The 20,953-nt window shown below is 34.8% G+C and overlaps 1 protein-coding gene across 3 annotated transcripts; it reads left to right on the top strand.

Moving 5' to 3' along the window:
* The first annotated feature begins 1,185 nt into the window (after nucleotides 1-1,185).
* LOC145665037 (uncharacterized) lies at nucleotides 1,186-19,501 on the top strand. Of its 3 annotated transcripts, none has more exons than XM_081732272.1 (3): nucleotides 1,186-1,278; nucleotides 4,777-5,340; nucleotides 11,346-19,501. In XM_081732272.1, the coding sequence occupies exons 2-3, from the start codon at nucleotides 4,841-4,843 to the stop codon at nucleotides 12,157-12,159; spliced, it is 1,314 nt and encodes a 437-aa protein (XP_081588398.1). In that variant the 5' UTR covers nucleotides 1,186-1,278; nucleotides 4,777-4,840; the 3' UTR covers nucleotides 12,160-19,501. The 3 variants fall into 3 exon arrangements, with proteins under 3 accessions (XP_081588398.1, XP_081588400.1, XP_081588401.1); XM_081732274.1 differs by having other exon boundaries at nucleotides 1,188-1,278; nucleotides 4,780-5,340; XM_081732275.1 differs by lacking the exon at nucleotides 1,186-1,278 and adding an exon at nucleotides 1,293-1,609.
* Nucleotides 19,502-20,953: the final 1,452 nt, after the last annotated feature.

A 20,953-nucleotide genomic window follows, 5' to 3' on the forward strand; every position in this document is an offset into this window, starting at 1 on the left:
TTTTACCCATGAAAGGGAACGAGATAGACCCCCAATACTAACAGAGGTACATACTATGGCCCTAAGCTACCACACCCAATTTTTAAATTTGGCAATTTTTAAAATGTAAGGGGGTGGTCCAAATTACCCCTGCCAAAATCTAGATGGGGTGGTCCTAAGTACACGTAGATCATTGACCCCGGACCAAGGTCATTGACATTTGACCGATGACATCAAAAATGTCGGGGCAAAAGTCCATAACGCGATCAGATCAGGCCATTACTACTAAGCTGCAGATCCACGTTTCGTATTGCACCGATTCTGAAATGGACGCTAAACTCTAATAACAATCACCATCATCAACTATATACAACAGGTACAAATGTATCATTAACTACACCTTTTTATCCAGATTTGTTACGTCTGTAGCCAGAAACAAACCCACAATTTTCATATCTTATTTATATATAGTAAGTACTGTGTTAATGACATCTTGATTTACATGCATTAGCAAGAAGAAACACTGAAAGAAATCATATATTCTTATTGTAGGGGTGAAAACAATCGGACACTTGTTCCGAAAGCATGCTACGAACTTTAGGTGAGGGGGTCCGGACACGATGCCCGTCCCCTACCCGTAGATGTTCTGTATGAGATTTTTCCATACTAAATGTAGGGATATTTTTCCAATATGAGAGACGTTTGACAGTTAGATGTGTTTTTACCGGCGAGAACCTGGTTACACTGCCCCATAGGTCATCATTAACTTAGTTAAACAAACGGAAGTATCTCAAGTCGGAGTTCGACAGTGGCCGTTACGTCTAGTGCTTCGTGTGTTGTGGTACTCTGTGCGGAAGAGAGTGGAGTAGGACTTCTTATACACCTTCACTACACTTACATTTTCTTATATATTTACACATACATACACCCTTTTTTCTTCTTTCTTCATTTTACATCCCCACTTTCCTCAAACATTTTGGCCTGTTCAACTTGTCCTTTAGCCCTCTTTCATTGTCTGAACTTCTTTCCCGATGTTGACCATTTCCTGACTATGCCCTTTTCCAAGATTGTGTCGTTTCTTCCCAATTGTGTCCTGTATTTTATTCAATTCTGTTCCTGAATCATAAATCATCCGTGTGAGGTATACATAAGACATATTTGCAATTGTAGCACACACAACTTTAATGCTGGTGCTCCTACCTATTTTCCGATAATGGTCTAGTGTGCTAAGGCTAATTCGTGAAGCGCCAGCATAAAAGTGTCCGAGGCTTAAGGTGTCTACATATTTGTGAAACTTATGTTAGTAGGCCTATTGTATTATGTTATTTCGGAACATAAATGTGCAACCAATGGAAATATATCGGGGAGGTTCTAGAGCACAGGTCCGTCCATATGGATTATTTTCTAGATTGGTTTCTTTCTGTACCAAGATTAATATTTAATTCACATATTATTGCCGAGCGCGCGTCAACGAGTGAAGGCGGGTTAGAGCCCCGCAGGGCACGTTGTTTTCTGTCTTTATTACAGCTAAATGGGAGGGAGAACCTGTGATCTGGAACCTGACCAAATATATCGTGATATTACCTTAAGGTCTTGATTAACGTACAAATACATAAACCAATAATTAAAGGTACTTACGGTAGCCTAAATCTGGGTTAAATGCCGTATAGCCGGACCATTTTTAGGAAATTTACCGGGTCAATTTGAGAATTTAAGTTTGTGATGAAGATTGAGTACAAGGCAGGCAAGAGGAATAGTAAAAGTTAAGAAAGTGGTGGTATTTGTTGGTTGTTTTTGATGTTAGCGGCACTTTATGTGGAGGCGGATGGACTATTTGGCGGAGAGGTACACTTGTTTTACTATACGGATCCATAAATTGTAAAATGTACAGAAAAAAAATTTGGCAGGTCTTTAATTTGCCCATTTCATGTGAAGAACAGAACCCAACCAACTCTTGCCGTTCTACAAACCCGTTCCTACTACTACTGTTACTACTATTACTCTTCCTACTACTACTAATACTTATACTATGGATCCGTATTAAAGTAATACTGCACGCTTAATGTAACGTGATCTAACGTAACATAATGTAATCCAACAAAATATAACCTAATGCAATACATTTTGGTGCTTTTTTTCAGTTTTCAAAGTGGTCCGGCGATACGGCACAAATGCCAAACTAGTTCATGCGGATATTACAATTACATTGCTTTTGTTCCTCTTATTTATGTAAGATTTTTGTCTATAGAAAAGACTTTGGTAACAGTTTACAGAAAGGGAGCCAAAACTGGCAAAAAACAGGATGTTTAAAGAAGCGGGTTGATAGTGGTGACTGGCGATTGATGTTGAGTAAAGTATGATTTAGTTGTAACTAATTTAGCTGTAGGTTACTAAAGGTGAATTTTATAGTGACCTATGTGAGAAAGACCATGATTTAAACAAGCAATTTGTTATTTTCTTATTCATTGTCAGTACACTATCAAGAATTACATGATTCTGCAACTCTAAGTAAGGCTCGGTAAAAAGAAAAAGTGTATAAATGTCTATCCGAATAGTAAAATCTAAAATTGGTAATTTTTCTTATATATAGAATGAAGAAGCATAGGGATATGAGCCACTGTGGCTCAGTGGTAGAGCATTCGTGCATGGGTTCCTTGTTTCGATCGCAGCTTGTGCCAAATAAACTTTGTAGCGGACCGTGTGCGTGGGTTCTCTCGTGGTTCTCCCGTCTCCTCCCCCTTTTTTGGGGGTTTCGTTGCAGTTCTCATAACTGATAATATGTAACAATGCTTAATCGTTATGGATTTGTGGAGAGCGTTTTCCATAAAGACACCGTAAATAAACCTTCTTATGCATGCTGTCAAGTATCCTATCCGTAAAAATTTCTAATTCTCGTGTAAAAATTTCCCATGAAAACGACAAGTTCTAAAAACACGCACTAACCTGGGCTACATGGTCACTATGATATCTTCAGAAATTCATGTAGCCCTTATTTCGCTTGATTTTTTTTTTTTTTTTTTTTTTTTGTTCGTAAACGATATCTTAGTTCGGGCATGATTTATAATTTCACAACCTACAGAATACAATCATCGTACAGCATGAAAAATCTAGTGAATTTTAGATTTGTTGAGGTAACCGTCCTTTTGCCATAATAACTGCCTTGCAGACTCGGCATGCGGTGAATCAACTGTCGCATGACTAATATGAGAATACGTTGCCATTCTTGCTGGAAAATGTCCCACAGGTGCGTAGCACTTCTGGTATGTTCTTTGCAGACTCTCACATTTAATTCGTTCCATAATATTTCAATTTGATTAAAATAGGGGGATTGGGCGAGTCATTCCATGCTTTCAAGTATAGTGATTTTTTTTTCCTAGGGAGAACACATAGTGTTTACAAAGGTCGGATATATGTTTTGAGTTATTCTGCTTTTAAATCGAACCTATTGGAATCAGACGTCAGTTAGTTTTGCATGTCATTTTCAGGTACATTGATAATCTGTTTTCAGATTTCCTTCGATTTTTACTAAATCTTCCAGTTATTCCCTCGGAAATACCACATACTATAAATCAACACTCTCCATGATCCACAGTATATGATAAGCACTGGGATTGTAGGCGTTTTTCGGAACATATGTGGACGGCGCGTACTTACAAAAATATTTGAACTTTAATTAACGTGAGAATAATCCCGCTTTCCTGCCCTTTGTGCAGTTGCGAAGTGCCCAAGCTCACTGAAGAAGTTTTCTGCTTTTTCAATCCTGAGTGGTGGTTCCACGCACATTTTGAAATTATTCTCAGCTAACCGTTGCCTCATTCTTGAGTCGCTCGTGGGGTTATCCCTTTATGTTTTGAGTTCATCTGTCATTTAATAAACAATTTCGAATATATTGCGCTTACTTATTACCAGAAAGCTATGCTGACGTCGCGATGCATTTTTGCGAATCTGAGAGCGAGGACAATCTCGACCTTGGCGCATTGTCTTCTATGCTCCCGTGGCGGATAGCTTTTTTAATGTTTTTTTTTTTTTTATTTTTGCCAATTAACTCATTCTATACTGCAGTTATCATCTTCACTCAGGAATCACGTGAAATCTGCCACTTTGGTGCCATGATTGTTATATACGTAAGACAATGTATTGCCACTCATTGAAGTACAGCCAAAGGACAATTGTGCCCACTCAGGTATCACTTTAATTTTTAAAGGGCACCTTTTCTTCGGGAAATGTAACCACATTGGTCACAAACGGTGTGCTTTCAATCAGCTGTGTTTCCAATGAACACAATTGTTAGGTCGTACTTTTCTGGCAATAACTGTCTCATACCAATAACAAATCTGTGAGTGAATAGCACAACCCTGAATGTTTTGATGACATGTTGGTACTACAATAATTAGATTTGTAGCTGCACTAGTGGAAGGTCATTTAGCGTTATTTAACTATTTTGTCTGTATTGATGCCAAAGAATTCCAAAGATTGTGGTGATACAACATTCTCTCTTTATGCATACAATGTTTCCATACTTTTGGAAACTACTGTACCTTATGTTTTTTTTTTAAATAAATTATTTTGTAAATATAGTTGATAGATCGTTTGTAATTTCGTAAAAGAGAATAAAAGGTTATATGGTATAAGCACCATGATGATCCTATTATGTCCTTTTACAGCATAATATATGCTCCTCCACTTGTATTTAAGAAAGTAAAAGCATAGTATATATATATATATATATATATATCCACGATAGAAAAAAATATATACATATATTTCTAGAAAAAATAATTTTGTTTTTGCTTTCAGAAGTGTTCATTTCTTTTGAACATGAAATACTGAGGTCTCAGATGTGAAGTGTTTAGGCTAGCATATGGTTCTTGATTATTTGAACTTTACTTCTGATAAAGTTGAAATGAAAACAGAAAATGTTGCTGTTAAATTTGAAATAAAAACTGAAAATGAATTATTTGAAGAATGCAATTATAAACTATGTAACAGTAACAGTATCATTAATGACAGTAACAGTAATGACCATAGAGACCCTCTTTCTACATATTTAGAATGGAAGGTAAAAGAAGAAAGTGCAACGGACGGAGAGAATATCGCTTCAGAAGTCAATGAGGATGGAGGAAGAGCAGATTGGTGTGTAACTTCGAAAGCAATATGTTCAGTCAAGCGTTTGTCAATGACTGATATACTTGGAAATGGTACAGTTTCTCACAGTAACATCAAACCAAAAATAAACCATTTTACTAGCGACACGAAATATTCAAGCAGTCATAAGTCTGGCAGTATTGGAGATAAGAGTGAAGAAAACGTTCAAGAAAGGAATGGTCTAGGAGGAGGTAGCAATTCTCATCAGGCATTTAGGTTTGTTTAGAACCGTTCATTTTTTCCTGTATAAATATTTTTGTTTCAACACTTGCAATATTTAGATAAGTATTCATTTTTCTTGTACTTCAGTCTGCGTGGTAAGAATTGGAAGGTGTAGAACACGTAGAGGAATAAAATATACCATTAAGTTTGAACACTTATTTCATTGCTGACTTTTGTAAGAAATGAGGGCTCAGCAATGAAATAAGTGTTCAAACTTAATGGTAGTTTGTTATAAACGCCCACATTAACACCAAGCCTTGAGTGTTATCATTGTATGCATAAACGCTGCTGAGAAATATCAAAAGTTATTCTTCTTATAAGCAGGTGGTCTTAGTAGAACAATCATTTTAGCAATAATTTAAACAAGGTGTAAACAATACTGTCCTAAGTCCGTGAAGAGTAGCTTTTTGACATTGTTGAAAGAAGGGGCGAAAAGTAATGTTTTATTATTATTAGGATTGATAGATTCCATGTAGTTGATAAGGACCATGTTAGCAAAAAGTGCATCCGGAGACACTGTAGTGTCCCTTATTCCTATCTTCTTATTGTCTAAGATCTGGGTTTGGAGGAATTTGTGAGAGTTGCTCTTACACCCCAAATGCAACCAAGAGACGTGAAGTAATTCTGTGGGCTCAGAGGCAGACAAGAGGTAAGGGTTTGTTTTCAGAGTACAGGCGGAGCCAAAAAACGGTAGGTGTAATCCACGGCACAACGCAGGGGACAAGTGTGGGCGAAGTCACGTATGGTCAATTTTAGAGCAGGCTCTGTGTGAAGTGTTACGTTTGTCGCTTCAGTGTGATCTAATTGATTTTGATGACGTTGTTCAAAACCTTTCCACCACTCTATGGGTGCAAATGGAGGTTAAATATAGACCTAAATGATATAGGAAGTGTCGCCACTCAACTTAGGATCCCGAGAACCTATGAATTAGTCTCTAATATTGGTCACTTTACATTATTTTTATGAATGTTTCTTCCACTCCCCAAGGAATGTAAAGGGGTGTTTCACCTAGTCTGGGTTGAACTTCAATTTAAATAGCATCAAAGCTGGCAGCCGGCTCTGGGAGCTAATTATTCGATACTAATATCGGTTATTTTCGATATTTTTATGTCACAATTTCACGAGCTGACTTTTAAAGGGGGCTTAAATTATTGTGAACTGTGCATTACGTTTGGGCTCCGATCTACCTTTTTCTCCATACGTATACCATAACGAATAGAAAAATCCTTTCTTTCAGCAGTGGAAGCAGTAATCTTGCAAAACTATGACACTGTTGTCTGCAGAGTTCAATATTGCGTGCCGGCCGTAAGCAGTAGCAGTGAGATATATCGAAGTGATTTGTTTATTAAATAGTTTGGTGGTTTTGTAAAAGTCGTAAAGGGTAGCTAATATTTTAATTCTGTGACTGTACAAGAGTGAGATTTTCTGTTATTTTTAGCAAAAAAAAAAAAAAAAAAAAAAAAAGGTATAGTAAACAATTTTATCGTACCTTTTACCGGGTGTTAAATACAGGATGCGGTGCTAACTGTTGCCGTTAAGAATATATATCACTGCACCAAATGATGAAAATGAATTACTGTAATTGATCTAAAGCAATATCAAGGGAAGACAGACTGTTGACGCAAAATAGCAGTATTTGGGATTGTCATTTTTCTTCCTGTTTTCTGAAGGTCGACAAGTATAATTTGGGTTGAGAAAGTAGAACCACCGAGAGAGAAGTTTAAACCTGGCGCAGTTCCCCATATTTCCCGAGACCTTCCCCAATATTTGTCAATACTTATCAGTTCTCGGAAAAGTGCATTGTATCGCAGAATCAAGGACCAGTTGCTATAAGTTATAGAAATAAACCAGGTGTAATAAAATCCTTACATATTCGGAAACATGTGAGCGATATGATTCTTCTGGTTCTTGTTCTAACTGGAAGGAGAATCAACTGGTGATACAGGAAAAACGATAAAATTTCATAGAAATGTAAATTAAAAAATTAAACAGAAATATAGTGCGTACTACATTCAGCTATAACTAAAATATATACTTTACAAAATCAGCTTAAAATTTAAAAAAATGCTTTAGGGATGATATTAGATGATATATAAACATAATGGTGATACTCCGAGACGATTTTGCGTGACCTCAGCACCGTACTAAACGCTTGGACTACGACGTGATTATATTTGCGGAGTTAGGTTATTTTGGTTATTTTATCAATTGCGTATGTTGAAAGAAGCAAGCCCCATTTTTGCACATGTTTGTCTAAACTACCAGAAAAGGTAAGAGTAATTACATAATAAACTCTGACTTTTGTCATAATGTATTTGCTGATCACTAGAAAAATCGTGGTTTGCATCATTTTATATAATACCTGTATAATATCAGGGTTCTTTCGAGGAACTTCCAACTAGGTTTCAGTACCTTTTCCGGAAGTGATCCTACCCCTTCAGGGTTGAATATATATATATATATATATATATATATATATATATATATATATATATATATATATCAACCTTAATATCCTATCTATCAAAATAATGCGAATGAGTTGTAGATTAAGAATAGAATATGCCTAGAGACGATTTTTTGGTGACATGCGAAAACGCGAAATGTGTCAGTTTTGTATGAAAATGTTGTTTACCTAAAATATATATTTTTTCGCTATTTGTTTGGCCATATTACGCTCGCGATTAAACGCAACATTCTGTGGAGTTATAGAAATTTGCAACAACTTTCGATATTCCACGAAATTTACGGTAAAGTGACAATTTTTCGATGCTTTTACGATTTATTCTTTACCATTATATTTCCCTTGTGCATACTTGACCGTGAATCCACCTGGTGAGATCTCTAAGACATTGACATCATTGTTTCATCTTTCCCAGGTCAAACTTGCAAAGCCTGATGGTAAGTTTTCTAGGAATGAGATGAAAATTCCCATTTTTAGAAAATAGACCACCATGAATTTTTGAAAGTTTACATTCAGTTACAAAATGACCTGCAAACGGCATCTACTGGTAAAGAGGATAGTATGGAAGGAGTGTAGCGTGGTACGTTAAGTGAGCATTCACAAATCGGTGGAAAGTGTCTCCAACTAATGTACATATCAGTTTCGAATGTTGATTTGAAGTGTGTGCTCTCTGCTTACAATGACATACTTACCGACAAACAATAAATTTAACACCAGAAAACATTGAGAAAATGCTTACGTGTTATTTGCATAAGTAAACCGTAAACAGTAAAAGTATTTTTTAAAATTTGTTCTCTGTCTGCTTTTTCCCCTTTAAATGATACTTTTATTCAATAAAATGCTTAGTGTCATTTCAAAAACACTCAAATGTTGTTTAATATAGTCATGCATGAGCTCATGTCATGATTGGTGAGTGGAAATTAAGGTGAAATAAAAGCTAATTAATTGTAATTGCAAATGTAAATAGAATTCTTACGTTAAAATTTTATTCAGTGACTCTATGTCGCTTTACGCATTTTTTATAACGAAATTACGAATTGTTATTTACACAAAATCTTGTCTTTATGCATTACACAATCATATCCTATATCAAGGTAATAAAACCAAAAAATTTTTATTTCACTAAAAATATATTAGTGAATCTTACTATCACGACGTAGTGTGATTGTGGGACACTGAATTTTACATCTTTTACATCTTAAAAACAAAGGCAAAATCCTGATAGTACAATGCTGCCAGGACTGTGTCATGTGACTTAATGAGACTCTCACATAGCGGAAAACTGAAGCCATGCTCCGGTAAGGGCCTCGTCGTTGCTAGAGGGCTTAAACCCTGAAGGGTAACCAAAGGGATTCATATAGTTACAAAGAGGAAGCTGTTCGAAATTCAAATTACTAGCCCTACTAGTTTTCCCTAATTAGTAACTCAAAATCTATTGAACATTTTTCTACCGTGTGCCTCATAAAACAAAGTCATCTAGACTAGCAGTTGACAAATATATAATGAACGTCCTGATCTGACAAGGCATGTGGATGAAATCATGCAAGATATTGAGATATGTTCACTGAATGTGTCACATCTAGCTATAGCAGTAAGTCATATTGGTTGTGATACGAAACGACTTATTGATGGATATTATGGGTATGCTTTTCTGGACTTTATAGGTTTACTAATATAGGGTATTTATAGTGAAATAATAATGTTCTTTTTGGTTTTATTGATTTATATAAGGCATAATTGAGTGCTACATATTATATTCTTAATCTATACGCCATGTAGATCACTTTGATATATCGGACATATAGGTCGATTTGGTCTATATATTGCCAACCTTGAAGTGGTAACGTCATTTCCGGGCATGGAGTTGAAACTTATTTTGGACCTTAATCGACAAACCCTTTCAGGAACTATATAGGTTATCCCTAGATTCAAGGTTCAACTTGGGAGTCATCCCTGGTTAGTATGACGCTAGTCACAGGTCGAACCGTCTCTTGAGTATGACCTAAAATATTTATTATAATATTATGTTAATTCTACCATGGAAAATTTATTTTCTCGAACATTGTTTTATAAACTTAAAATTACGCAATATTCTTAATACAGTATCCATAAAATCTTGTCTCGTAAATGTGAACTACTGCGGTTGTGCTATGAGTTACCTATGATTTACGTAGAACGGGACGTATGCATGAGATGTCAGAGCGTTAAACTAAACTTTCTTAATAAACTTGTACAGGAATAAAATCGTGATTATTTTTTTCGTTTGAAATAAAATAATAGGATTTGTGGGGAATGTCTTAATGTAATTTTAAGATCAGTAGTGTCTATTTGAAACTTCCCAAGCAGTGACTCATGACTATGCTTTGACAAATATGAAACAGGTACGTACCTTCTGCTTGTTGATTTCGTCTTGATGATCCATATAATACACACTAGTAACAAGGCTTCCCTCCTGATCGGTCTTCGATGCTACTACCCTGAGTTTGGAAATGTCCAGTTTTTTTTTGACTCGACTCGAGGCGAGTTTATGGAATTTCCTGTATTCTTGGTGAAATACGTGAAGACCTGAAGCTCTGAAATCCACTTCTTTCATCATATTTGTTAGTGCGTGATTTTACACGTTGAATTGTGAAAGCTAGCTGCCTTCAATGCTTGGCAACGATTTCAAAGACGGAATTACATAACAGTTTTACAGATAAGGAATTCATTAATTAATCACAATTTAGTTTTGAAATATCCATCATTTCCTTTCGCTGTTCGTTGAATGTCCTTTGAAGAATATTGAACCAAATGTACAATCATGGACACAGTTTAATGTTAATGTCGATGAGCGTCCATGAGACTACTATAACTAGGGTTTAAAAGGTGTGAAATGAATGAGTGGTAGGTGCGCTAAGAAACATAAGGAGGGAGAAAGTGACGTTAGCCGATGAAACTTAGTTTTTCGGAACTAGCACTACCAACCTGTGGTCTCCGAACTGCACTCTAGGAAGCCTGATTAATTTATGTAGATTATCTATGAATTTTTTTGTTGATTTTTTGTTACCAAAATAATTTCGCTCCTTTCATTCTTGAAAGTGGTAGACAGTAAGTCATTTGTTCACTGGCTTTAGTATACATTTTATGTAAGAAATTTCATTCGATTGTATTGGATTTGAGTTTAACGAACTTTTGAGCTGGAGGGCTGAAAAAACCTACCATAAGATCAGAACCACATGAACTCTTGCCGGTAATCCATCGCTTGTTTCTTACACGAAAGACGTGTACGGTATCCGCTCAGTAGCAAAGGAGCTCAAATTGTTTCATTTTTCTAACAATATTCTCGTGAATTTCCTCATCTGTGGTACGCAATTCCACGGTCTGTCTCATTCATAGATTCCTCATTTTGATGAATGAGCCGTAAGAAAGACGCCTAAAAGTGTTAGTTGATTTTTGTTTTTTTACAAGTAAACGTTTGCCGTTTTCCTTTTTTTTTTCGATTTTTTTCCTTATTTATTTGAATACGTAATAGATTCCATGAAGATACTCTTTCCAGGAAATCTAATACCCAGACAACACAAGCAGGACGACAGGAGATAATTTCATTTCCAGCTGAGACATCTCATACTTGTGGAGAGTTTCACGAAGGATCTTCTCGATTATCAGTTTTAGAAAGACAAATATTAATATATACTGCTCTTGAAACTTTTGTATGCGAAGACTGTGGCGGAAAATTTAATCACAAATCAAGTTTAGCAAAGCACGTGCTTAGCCATTCTGGGGAAAGATCATTTTCATGCAAAGACTGTGGTATGAGTTTTTATAAGAAATCAAGTCTAAAACGACACATTTTAATTCATAATGGCAAGAAACCGTTTATTTGTGAACAGTGTGGGAAGGGTTGGATTTTAAAAACAGATTTGGCTAGGCATGTACTGACTCATACAGGTGAGAAACCTTTCACATGCAATGAATGTGGTAGGAGCTTTAGTCGAAATTCAGATTTAAAAAATCATACGTTAATTCATACTGGTCAAAGATCATTTACGTGCGAAAAATGTGGGAAAGGATTTCGACTAAGATTTCTTTTGGCAACACACGCGTTAATACATACAGGTGAAAAACTTTTTACATGCAAACAATGTGGAAAAAGATTTTATAAAAGTTCGCATTTGTTAAAACACCTGATAACGCATTCTCATGAGAAACCTTTTACATGTCAAGAATGTGGCAGGTCGTTTAAACATAAAACGACTCTAGTGGAACACGTATCAACACATTCGGAAAATAAACCTTTTATCTGCGAGCTTTGCGGTAAGAGATTTAGTGTGAGACGTGTTTGGAGGAATCATATTAACACATACATGTGAAAAACCTTTTGCTTGCCAAGAATGTGGCAAACGCTTTCAACAAAGATTTAATTTGGAAACTCATATGTTAACACATACAGGTGGGAAGCATTTTACATGTGAAGAATGTGGAAAAGTATTACGTCATAAATGAAGTTTGACACGACATATGTTATTACATACATGTGGAAAACCTTTTTCTTGCCAAGAATGTGGCAAGTGCTTTGAACATAGATTTAACTTGGAAGCTCATATGTTAATACATACAGGTGAGGAGCATTTTACATGTGGAGAATGTGGAAAAATATTACGACATAAATCAAGTTTGACACGACACATGTTCATACATTCATGTAAAGAATCTGTTTAAGTGTCAAGAATCGGCAAAGTTGTTTAGACAGAAACAAATTTTGCCAGAAGATATATCAACGTGTATTGAGAAATTCTTTTATTTACGAACATTGTAAAGAATTTTATTCTAAGGAAAGATTGGAGTGGTTTTATGCTGTGACATACAAATGAAATAGGCTTTCCATACTTGTGTGTTGACAGTGAAGGAAGAGGTATATTTGAATTTTTTTTTTGGCTAGATACGCATTATCATATACGAGTGAGAACACTCACATACGATGATTGTGTTAAGCGTCCTGGTTGATAAACTGCGGCACGCCCTATGTAGTTCATACACTTGAGATATTGTTTAGATGCGAAGGATGTACGAAACGATTTTCACAAAAGTTTCATTCGCAGAATATTTGTCAACGCGTACTAGGGTAAGAGTGTTGGTGTGGATGGCTATAGGTAGTGGTTTATTTTAGGAAACGTGCTGGTTAGGAACGCGGCTGTATATACAGATGAAAATCTTTTTACATGCCTATAACGTAAGGTTGGTTAGAGACGAAACTTCAATTTGGCAACAAATCTTATGACATTGAGGTGAAAAGTATTTTGGTAACAAGAGTGTCGAGGGAGATTAAGTCAAAGAGCATATTTGAGACGACAGTTCTTAAAAGTAGTAATGGGGAAATTCCAGGGAAAGTATTTTTTTGGAATATTCCCGACAGATTCCCAAAAACTGATATAGAAACACAAAGAAAATTGTTTTCTGTTATTATGATTGCATAATATAGTTTTGGGGTGCGATGGCTCAATGGTACAGCATTCATTTCTGGTGCTTGAAGTCGTGTTCAATCCGAGCTCGCGCCAAGTGAGCTTTGTGGTGAACGAACACCGTGTGCATGAGTTTTCTGGGGTTCTCCAGTTTTTTCCTAGTTTCTTCATTCCATTATTTCATTCATTTCTCACCATCACCGTCTCTAGCCTTTCCGGCATTTTCATGAGACGTTAAATTAAGGTCTTCCATAGAAAATTCAGAAGAAAACCTTGTTAATAAGCTTTAAATTAACAAACTACAATCTAGATAGAGGACGTATAAAAGTAGGAGAAAACGAAATAAAGCAAGTTAGTTCCGTAAAATTTTTAGGTGTACATATATCAGCGAATTTATAATGGGATTATCATATAGAAAAAATATCGAATAGGTTAAGGAAAATTTGTTTCGCCGTAGAAACCATTAAAAATAATATAAACCAAAATAGAAAAAATGAAATGAAATCTTTAAGTTTTACTTCCCACGGTTAACCAAAATAGAACAAAAACATTATATTACTACTCATTTAAATCTATATAAAGATATGGTTTAATATTTTGGGGAAATATTGTAAAAAGTAGCGATATATTTGTTCTTCAGAAAAGAGTTGTACAAATCCTGACTGGTGTAGGACCCCGAGAGTCTTGTAGGAAATATTTCAGAGTGATTGTTATACTATCTTTACCATGTTTGTATATATATATATATATATATTGCTTAATAGAATTTGTAAGATCCAATATAAGTGAGTGCACAAACGATGAAGTGGATGATTGTAACACAAGAAGAAAGACTAATTTTCATCCACCAAGCCATAGACTAGCAATATAGGAAAATTGAGTAATGTATGCTGGTGTTATGCTATACATATGTTACCAGACTGATTAAAGGTAATGAAGTCTAACGTTGCATTCAAATGAAAATTAAAAGACTACCTATCGTCACATTGTTTCTATATAATAGATGAATATAATCAATTAAATAGTAACAATAGGCCTTATGGAGAGTCGTTCTGACGTGTGATTACTGCCATACTAAAGACCGACTATGTTTCCTGCAGTAGTCATGCGTTTAGTATGACAATAGCCATAGTTCAATACGACGCTGCATAAAGTGGAATGTAAATAGTAATATCAATTTAACAATGTAGGTCCATTTGTGTATAAGGTATTCTGTAATATTGGTATAATGATATTTCAAATTACTATAAACTATAAATGTATGAATTATGTTTAACAGATGTGTTTAATATATGTATGAGTAATGGCCAGTAGATTGTGGTTTCTTGTATTGCAGTAAGATCGATCAGAGACAGGAGATATAAACTGGACTCATTTACTAATACTTGGGCGGGTGATGTGAACAATTGTGCACTTTATGAATAAAGCATGAAATTTTCAGAATATGATATGTATGCCATAAGGTTTATTTTAAGATATGGACATATTTTGTGCTTCACCTCTTTTGACCTTGGGGCACTACATAGTAGTACAAAAAGTATTGAAATTTCCTAATAAATGTCAAATGCTGCAAGATACAAGCAAATAAGGAATCCATGTGATTAATAGGGGTGGGAGAAAGTTTTTGAGGATACATGACAATGACGTCCGCCATTTTAAAATCTGACATCCGATTGTTTTACCCTTTTTTTAAAATGGATTAACGGAACTGACACTTACAGTAGTAAAACTTATGTTATTTAAAGTATATATGGGAGTATGAGAAAATATTTTTTCTTGGTCTTTACTGGTAGTAATATTTTTTCCTTGAAATACTTGGGTCGTTGCGCAGTGCTGTAACACTAACATTCGTCGCCACTAATATTTACTGCTTCAATTAACCATCACGAATCCCATGTAGGGGAGAGGGTGGGACTTTGGTACGATTTTTACTTATCCAAGATTTTAGAACATATCGTAAGCTTGAAAAACATGTTTTTTTCCTACTTAAACTGTGATTCTTTAGTTCAAATAATATTAGTTATTTTGTTTATTTGCTTAGCTTGGAGACGTGGGATGATATTTATGAACTAACCGACGTGAATGACGTATATGAGAAAATATATGATACTGTAAAACAGTTTTGAAGTAGCATTTCCAATAAAAAATAATTTTAGTAAAATAAAGAAGAAAAAAATAAAATGGATTACACCTGAAATCTTAAAAGCAAACATGGTAAACATACAACTAAATAAAACTAAGAAGCGTTACTCTACAGGGATGAATGAATTAATTTACAGACAACACAAAACTAGTTATAAAAAATTGTTGAAGTTAGCGAAACAAAATTATAACAGTAGGAAAATTCTTCAGTCACACAATAAAACAAAGGTAATGTGGATAATAATTAAAGAAGAGCTCAACATGCAAACACGTAGTACCCATACAAATAGCATAATAAATCCAAAGGACATAGCAACTTCTTTTAATAGATATTTCACAAATGTAGGGCAAACTCTTATTAAAAACAAAGGAACTAGTAAAACTAACTTATCGGAACTTTAAAAATGTGATAAATCTATATTCTTGAAACCAGTAACAGAGAGTGAAATAAGCATCATAATAAAACAAATGAAAAATTCGAATTCGGTTGGGTAGGACGAATTATCTAACAATTTAGTAAAAAGTTGTTACAAATATTCATTATGTTATCTCAAATATTTCAATCGCCACAGGAACCTTTCCTGATAAACTAAAAGATAGCTAAAGTTAAACCTTTGCACAAAAAAGGTAAACTCAATGAAATAGAAAACTATAGACCGATATGATTGCTACCCATTATAGGTAAAATTCTGGAAAAAATAATGTTCAATCGGGTTATGGATTTCATTAATAAATATTCTATTATATTCAACACACAACATGGTTTCTTGAAAGGTACATCTACTGAGACAGCAATTTTTCATTTTCTAGAAAACTGCAGAAAGTTACTGGATGAGAAAAAATTATCTATAGGAATATTTTTAGATCTAAGAAAAGCCTTCGATTTAGTAAATCATCATATATTGCTAGAAAAACTTAGTTGCTATGGTATTAGAGGCTTAGCAAATAAATGGTTTGAATCATACCTTAAAGATCGGAAACAAGTAACTGAAATCACAGGAATAGTTAAAAATAAAATTCAAAAATGTGTGTCAAGTGAAGAAATTATTAATCGTGGAGTACCACAAGGATCAGTTCTAGGACCACTTCTCTTTCTTTATATAAATGATCTTTCTGAAAGTATTAATAGTTCATGTGTGACTTTATATTTGCAGATGATACAAACATAATAGTTAGTGGGAAAGATGAATGTGAATTATCTTCAAACTGCCAAAAGGCAATGAACCAACTTTCAAGTTGGATGAATAAAAATGACCTAATCATTAATGTAAATAAAACATGTGCCTTAAATTTTAACAATGGTAAAAGTAATCAAGCCAATGCAATAATAAAAATAAATAATAAAACAGTTAAATATGTAGAAACTGCTACCTTTCCCGGAGTTAAAATATCTAATAATTTCAACTGGGAACCACATATAGAACATGTAAGAAATGAACTAAGCAAACTATGCTATGCAATTAGATGTGTAAGAGATAAGATTAATGTAAAAACAGCTAAGTGTAGATATTACTCAAATTTTCATTTTACAATAAAATATGGCTTGTTCTGGGGAAATGCACCTAAAAGTATTGCTATCTTTAGACTACAGAAGAAAGTAGTAAGAATACTTGCAGGAGTAAAATGGAACTCTTCTTGCAGAAATATTTTTAAGGAACTTGGAATAATGACTCTTCCCTTAATGTATTTGTTCGAAATATTAATGTATTTGAAAAAACATAGTAGTGAATTTATTGTTAACAAAATCATTCACAGTTATAACACAAGAAGTAAAGACGACATTCACTTGCATGCACATAGGACAAATATATACAATAAATCAGTTTCGCACAAAGGTACTCTATTATACAATCTACTTCCATCATGTATAAAAAATCAGGTCTGTCAATAGCTTTAGATCCAAACTTAAAAGATAGTTGATAGAACATTGCTTTTACTCGGTTGAAGAATATGTAGAAAATAATTCGTATACGTAAAATTAAATGTATAGTAAGTAAATTAGTGAAACCATAAGAATTGATATGTAATAATAGTATGTATGTTTATGTATACTGGTATATATATAAATGACATGTCCAATTTCGTTGTATGATGCAATAAATTATGATTATGATTATGATTTAGCTATATTTACAATGTACAATATTATATCTACTAATGTCCTACCTGGAGTAAATTACATTTTACGAAAGGTCTGCAATCTGCACCAATCTTCCCCATGTGGATTGGTACTGGTTTGTGGCAGATTGGTACGAGCAAAGTAATAGAGATAACGTAATCTTTTTGTTTTATTTTTCCATGAAATATTTTGAGAGATAATATTCAATTAAACTTCCACAAACTCAAGTATTTTAACAATAGATTTAAGGACCTACAGTAGCAAAAATACAAAATAAAAACACGTCTCATAAAAAGATTGTAAAGGTTAGTAAGAAACTTTTAGTAATTCAATATATATAGTTCAACGTGTTACAAAAGAATAAATAAAATAAAATATCCAATGCCTGGCTGTGTTCTCATCAAAATTTAAAAGTTTTGCAAGCTATTTACAAAGATAAAAACGCACTATAAATGAGGCTCTGTCTCTATAAGGAAAAGTAGAAGTACATAATCCAAGGGCTATCTACAGTTTACAAAATTTTGAAATCTTTCATACCTCGACTACTAACTGGAGAAGATGTTATAATTTTGGTTCGAGCGTCCCCTTCTCTCCAAGGGAGGCGGAGCTTTGTTATTATAAAGGTAACCAAGAAAGTTCTGTCGCTTTTTCACCCACAACCTTCGAACATCGATATGTGACCTAAGATGTACCTTGAAGATCAAAAATAGTCCCATAAGCATCAACGACCTTCTGCCAACGCTCTGGAAGGCCATGGATACCATCGCGGTAGAACAGGTGGTAATTGGAAGGTGCAATGTCCGAGGAGCATGGCGAATGTAGTAGTATTTCCCATAAAAATCAGAGTGGTGTCCCAGGACATCCTAGCCACGTGGGGCTTAGTGTTGTCCTGCAACAGCAGGACCTCTTTGAAATCCAGTTGTGCTGGCTCTACCTAGGTAGAGTTTTAAGTTGTTCTTGAATATAAACCAACTGTTCACAGTACACAGTTGCATTGATGCTCTAACAAGTTGGTAGCAGTTCCGGATGCACGATTCCACGAGCATTCCACTAAACACACAGGAGGACCTTCTTATGGTGCAGTGCTGGTCTTGGCTGTGTTTGAACCGGTTCATGAGATGCTCACCAATGATGACGGCACCGTGAAGCTTTGTACATGACCCACTTCTCATCATATATCAAAACCCTTCCAGAAAATTCTCCTTCCTCAGACAAGACAGCAAAGAAACACTGGTATCTGCTCGCGTTGCATTCTGGTTCGGATCCAATCATGGGGAACGTATCGACACAACTTGTAGTGCTTCCAAAGTTGATGGAGGGGCTGCCGAACGGTTTCTTCACTCACACTGAATTGTAGTCTCAATTTCTCACATCCCTGGGCATTGTTCGCCTTAATTGCTGCCTGAAGATCTTCATTTTGTACATGTGTTGATCTTCCGGCACGTGGTGCGTCTTCCAGTGTTTTGTCACCGTTTTTAAACTTGTTAAACCGCCGTTGCACTGTTCGCGTAGTCACGATACTCTCACAAAGCCTGGCATATCTTCTTCTTTGCTGCAGCGGCGTTTGAACCCAGTTTGAACTCGTAAACTATACTCGTCCTTAGGGCTCTTTGTAGAGTTTCCATGTTTACTCTGTCCTTACGCAAGTTCACTGTGTTACTGAACTGCCACAATCAGCTAGTATGTTGGGTATATTCACACCAAAAACAGACTTTCGTCTTATCTCCATTTGCATTTAACTCACGGTGTGAGGGCCAATTGAACACAGACCTCCACAAAAAGCGAGAGAACTTTTTTGTTACTTTATAATATTAAAATTTAAAGAACTTGGCCGAATAACTTTCAAATAGGTTGCTGAAAGTCAAATAAATATAACGCTTACTCACGCTCGCTTTTAGCGCCCATGTATAAATATATATTTGAGGTTGATTTTGTTAGACATGTGCCTATTAAAATCCTCGCATGTTATGACCTGGGGGAAAGAATCTTCAAATTTTTGCTGTCAAGGTTCCTAAATGGTTAAACAATTTTCCATTCGAAAGTTTGTGTACATATCGACTATATCTATAGTTCCGGAAAGTCGTAAATAAAATAGAAAAGTTTTCCATATTATTTTGGTTAATTTATTTTTATCCTTTGATTACGGAAATTAAGCGATCACACTTGAGATAGTACATATTATTAGTAACTTTTTCTGCTTGATGTTAATTACAACGAGAAGTGTGATACATGGATAATGCGCAAAGAGTGGTTTACCTTATAATTACAAATGGAAGGGGTAAATATGGAAGTGCAAGTTGTACAAATTGCATCTCGACCGGGGATAAAACCCGAATTTCTGGTTTCCGTGTCACAAGAAGCAATAATTCACCTGTAGAGTCACATGCTTTAATTTTCATTTGGGCAATAAGGGAAAGAAACGTTATTGAATTAATTGAATCGGTATTATGAGTTTTTAATATGTATACATAAGAAGATTCAACTTTTTGAAGTATAACCAGTTCAGAGAGGAAACATGTCATGCAATTTCTTTTGAGGGAGATGGGTATAATTACTGATTCTCAAACATGAAAATTGATAAGAGGTATTCAGTTATGTTTGCATTTACTGTAAAATTTCATTTGTTAACACAATTCCACCCATTCAGGGCAGAAGGTCATAATGTACAGTGTAAACATTTTACAGAAGCAAATAAAAGTTGCTTCCAAAGTGCTCATTTAATGCCATAAAAACTGCCACGATTTGGGTTCTCAAAGCTAGATGAATTCAATACAGCTATCACGATTTGCTACCATCCAGGCCGACAGGAATATATATATATATATATATATATATATATATATATATATATATATATATATATATAATGTATTTCCGAGAAAAGGGCAACATACTCCCTCATGCCTTGAAAGCGACAATTCACCTTTCTGAATAGTAGTTTACGGCTATATTCATTACGTACTTATTGGGGTAATTCTTTGCATGTGCGTTTCTTTTCAGAGAGATGGGTGTAGTTAGGAAGCAAGGTGTCAAAGAAAAAATGCAAAAATATCGAATAAAATAAAGGGATAAAGAGAGATATGAAGAAATGAAAAGAAGGAAGAAAAATATATAAAAGGAGAGTGGAACAAAACAAAATCGAAACAGCAAAGACAAATATGACTGATCGTGAAAGAAAAGCTTTAAGAAAACAGTGGAGAGTGGAGAAAATTTGAAAGAAAAGAAAATATTGCTGGACACTTTGGCTTTAAGTAGTCTTCCTCCAAGTCCAAATTTGCAGGATTCGCCGGGGTGTTTTCAAGACAGCCATGACAATATTACAGTATGTAATAAAAGCAATGCGAGAGGAGAATTAGGTCGTAAAAGCAGAGGAGAGGAATACACTCAAAAAAGATCAAACATTTAGAACGAAAATTGAAATGGATGTCAAAAAATTCAAAAATA

This window comes from Thermobia domestica, chromosome 11 (assembly GCF_964235325.1).
Source record: "Thermobia domestica chromosome 11, izTheDome1.hap1.1, whole genome shotgun sequence".
NCBI classification, from domain to species: Eukaryota; Metazoa; Arthropoda; class Insecta; order Zygentoma; family Lepismatidae; genus Thermobia; species Thermobia domestica.

Coding starts and splice junctions, on each gene's coding strand:
- LOC145665037 (XM_081732272.1), top strand. CDS start 4,841: ATGGTTCTTGATTATTTGAACTTTACTTCTGATAAAGTTGAAATGAAA. Junction 5,341..11,345: donor AATTCTCATCAGGCATTTAG/GTTTGTTTAGAA, acceptor TACTCTTTCCAG/GAAATCTAATACCCAGACAA.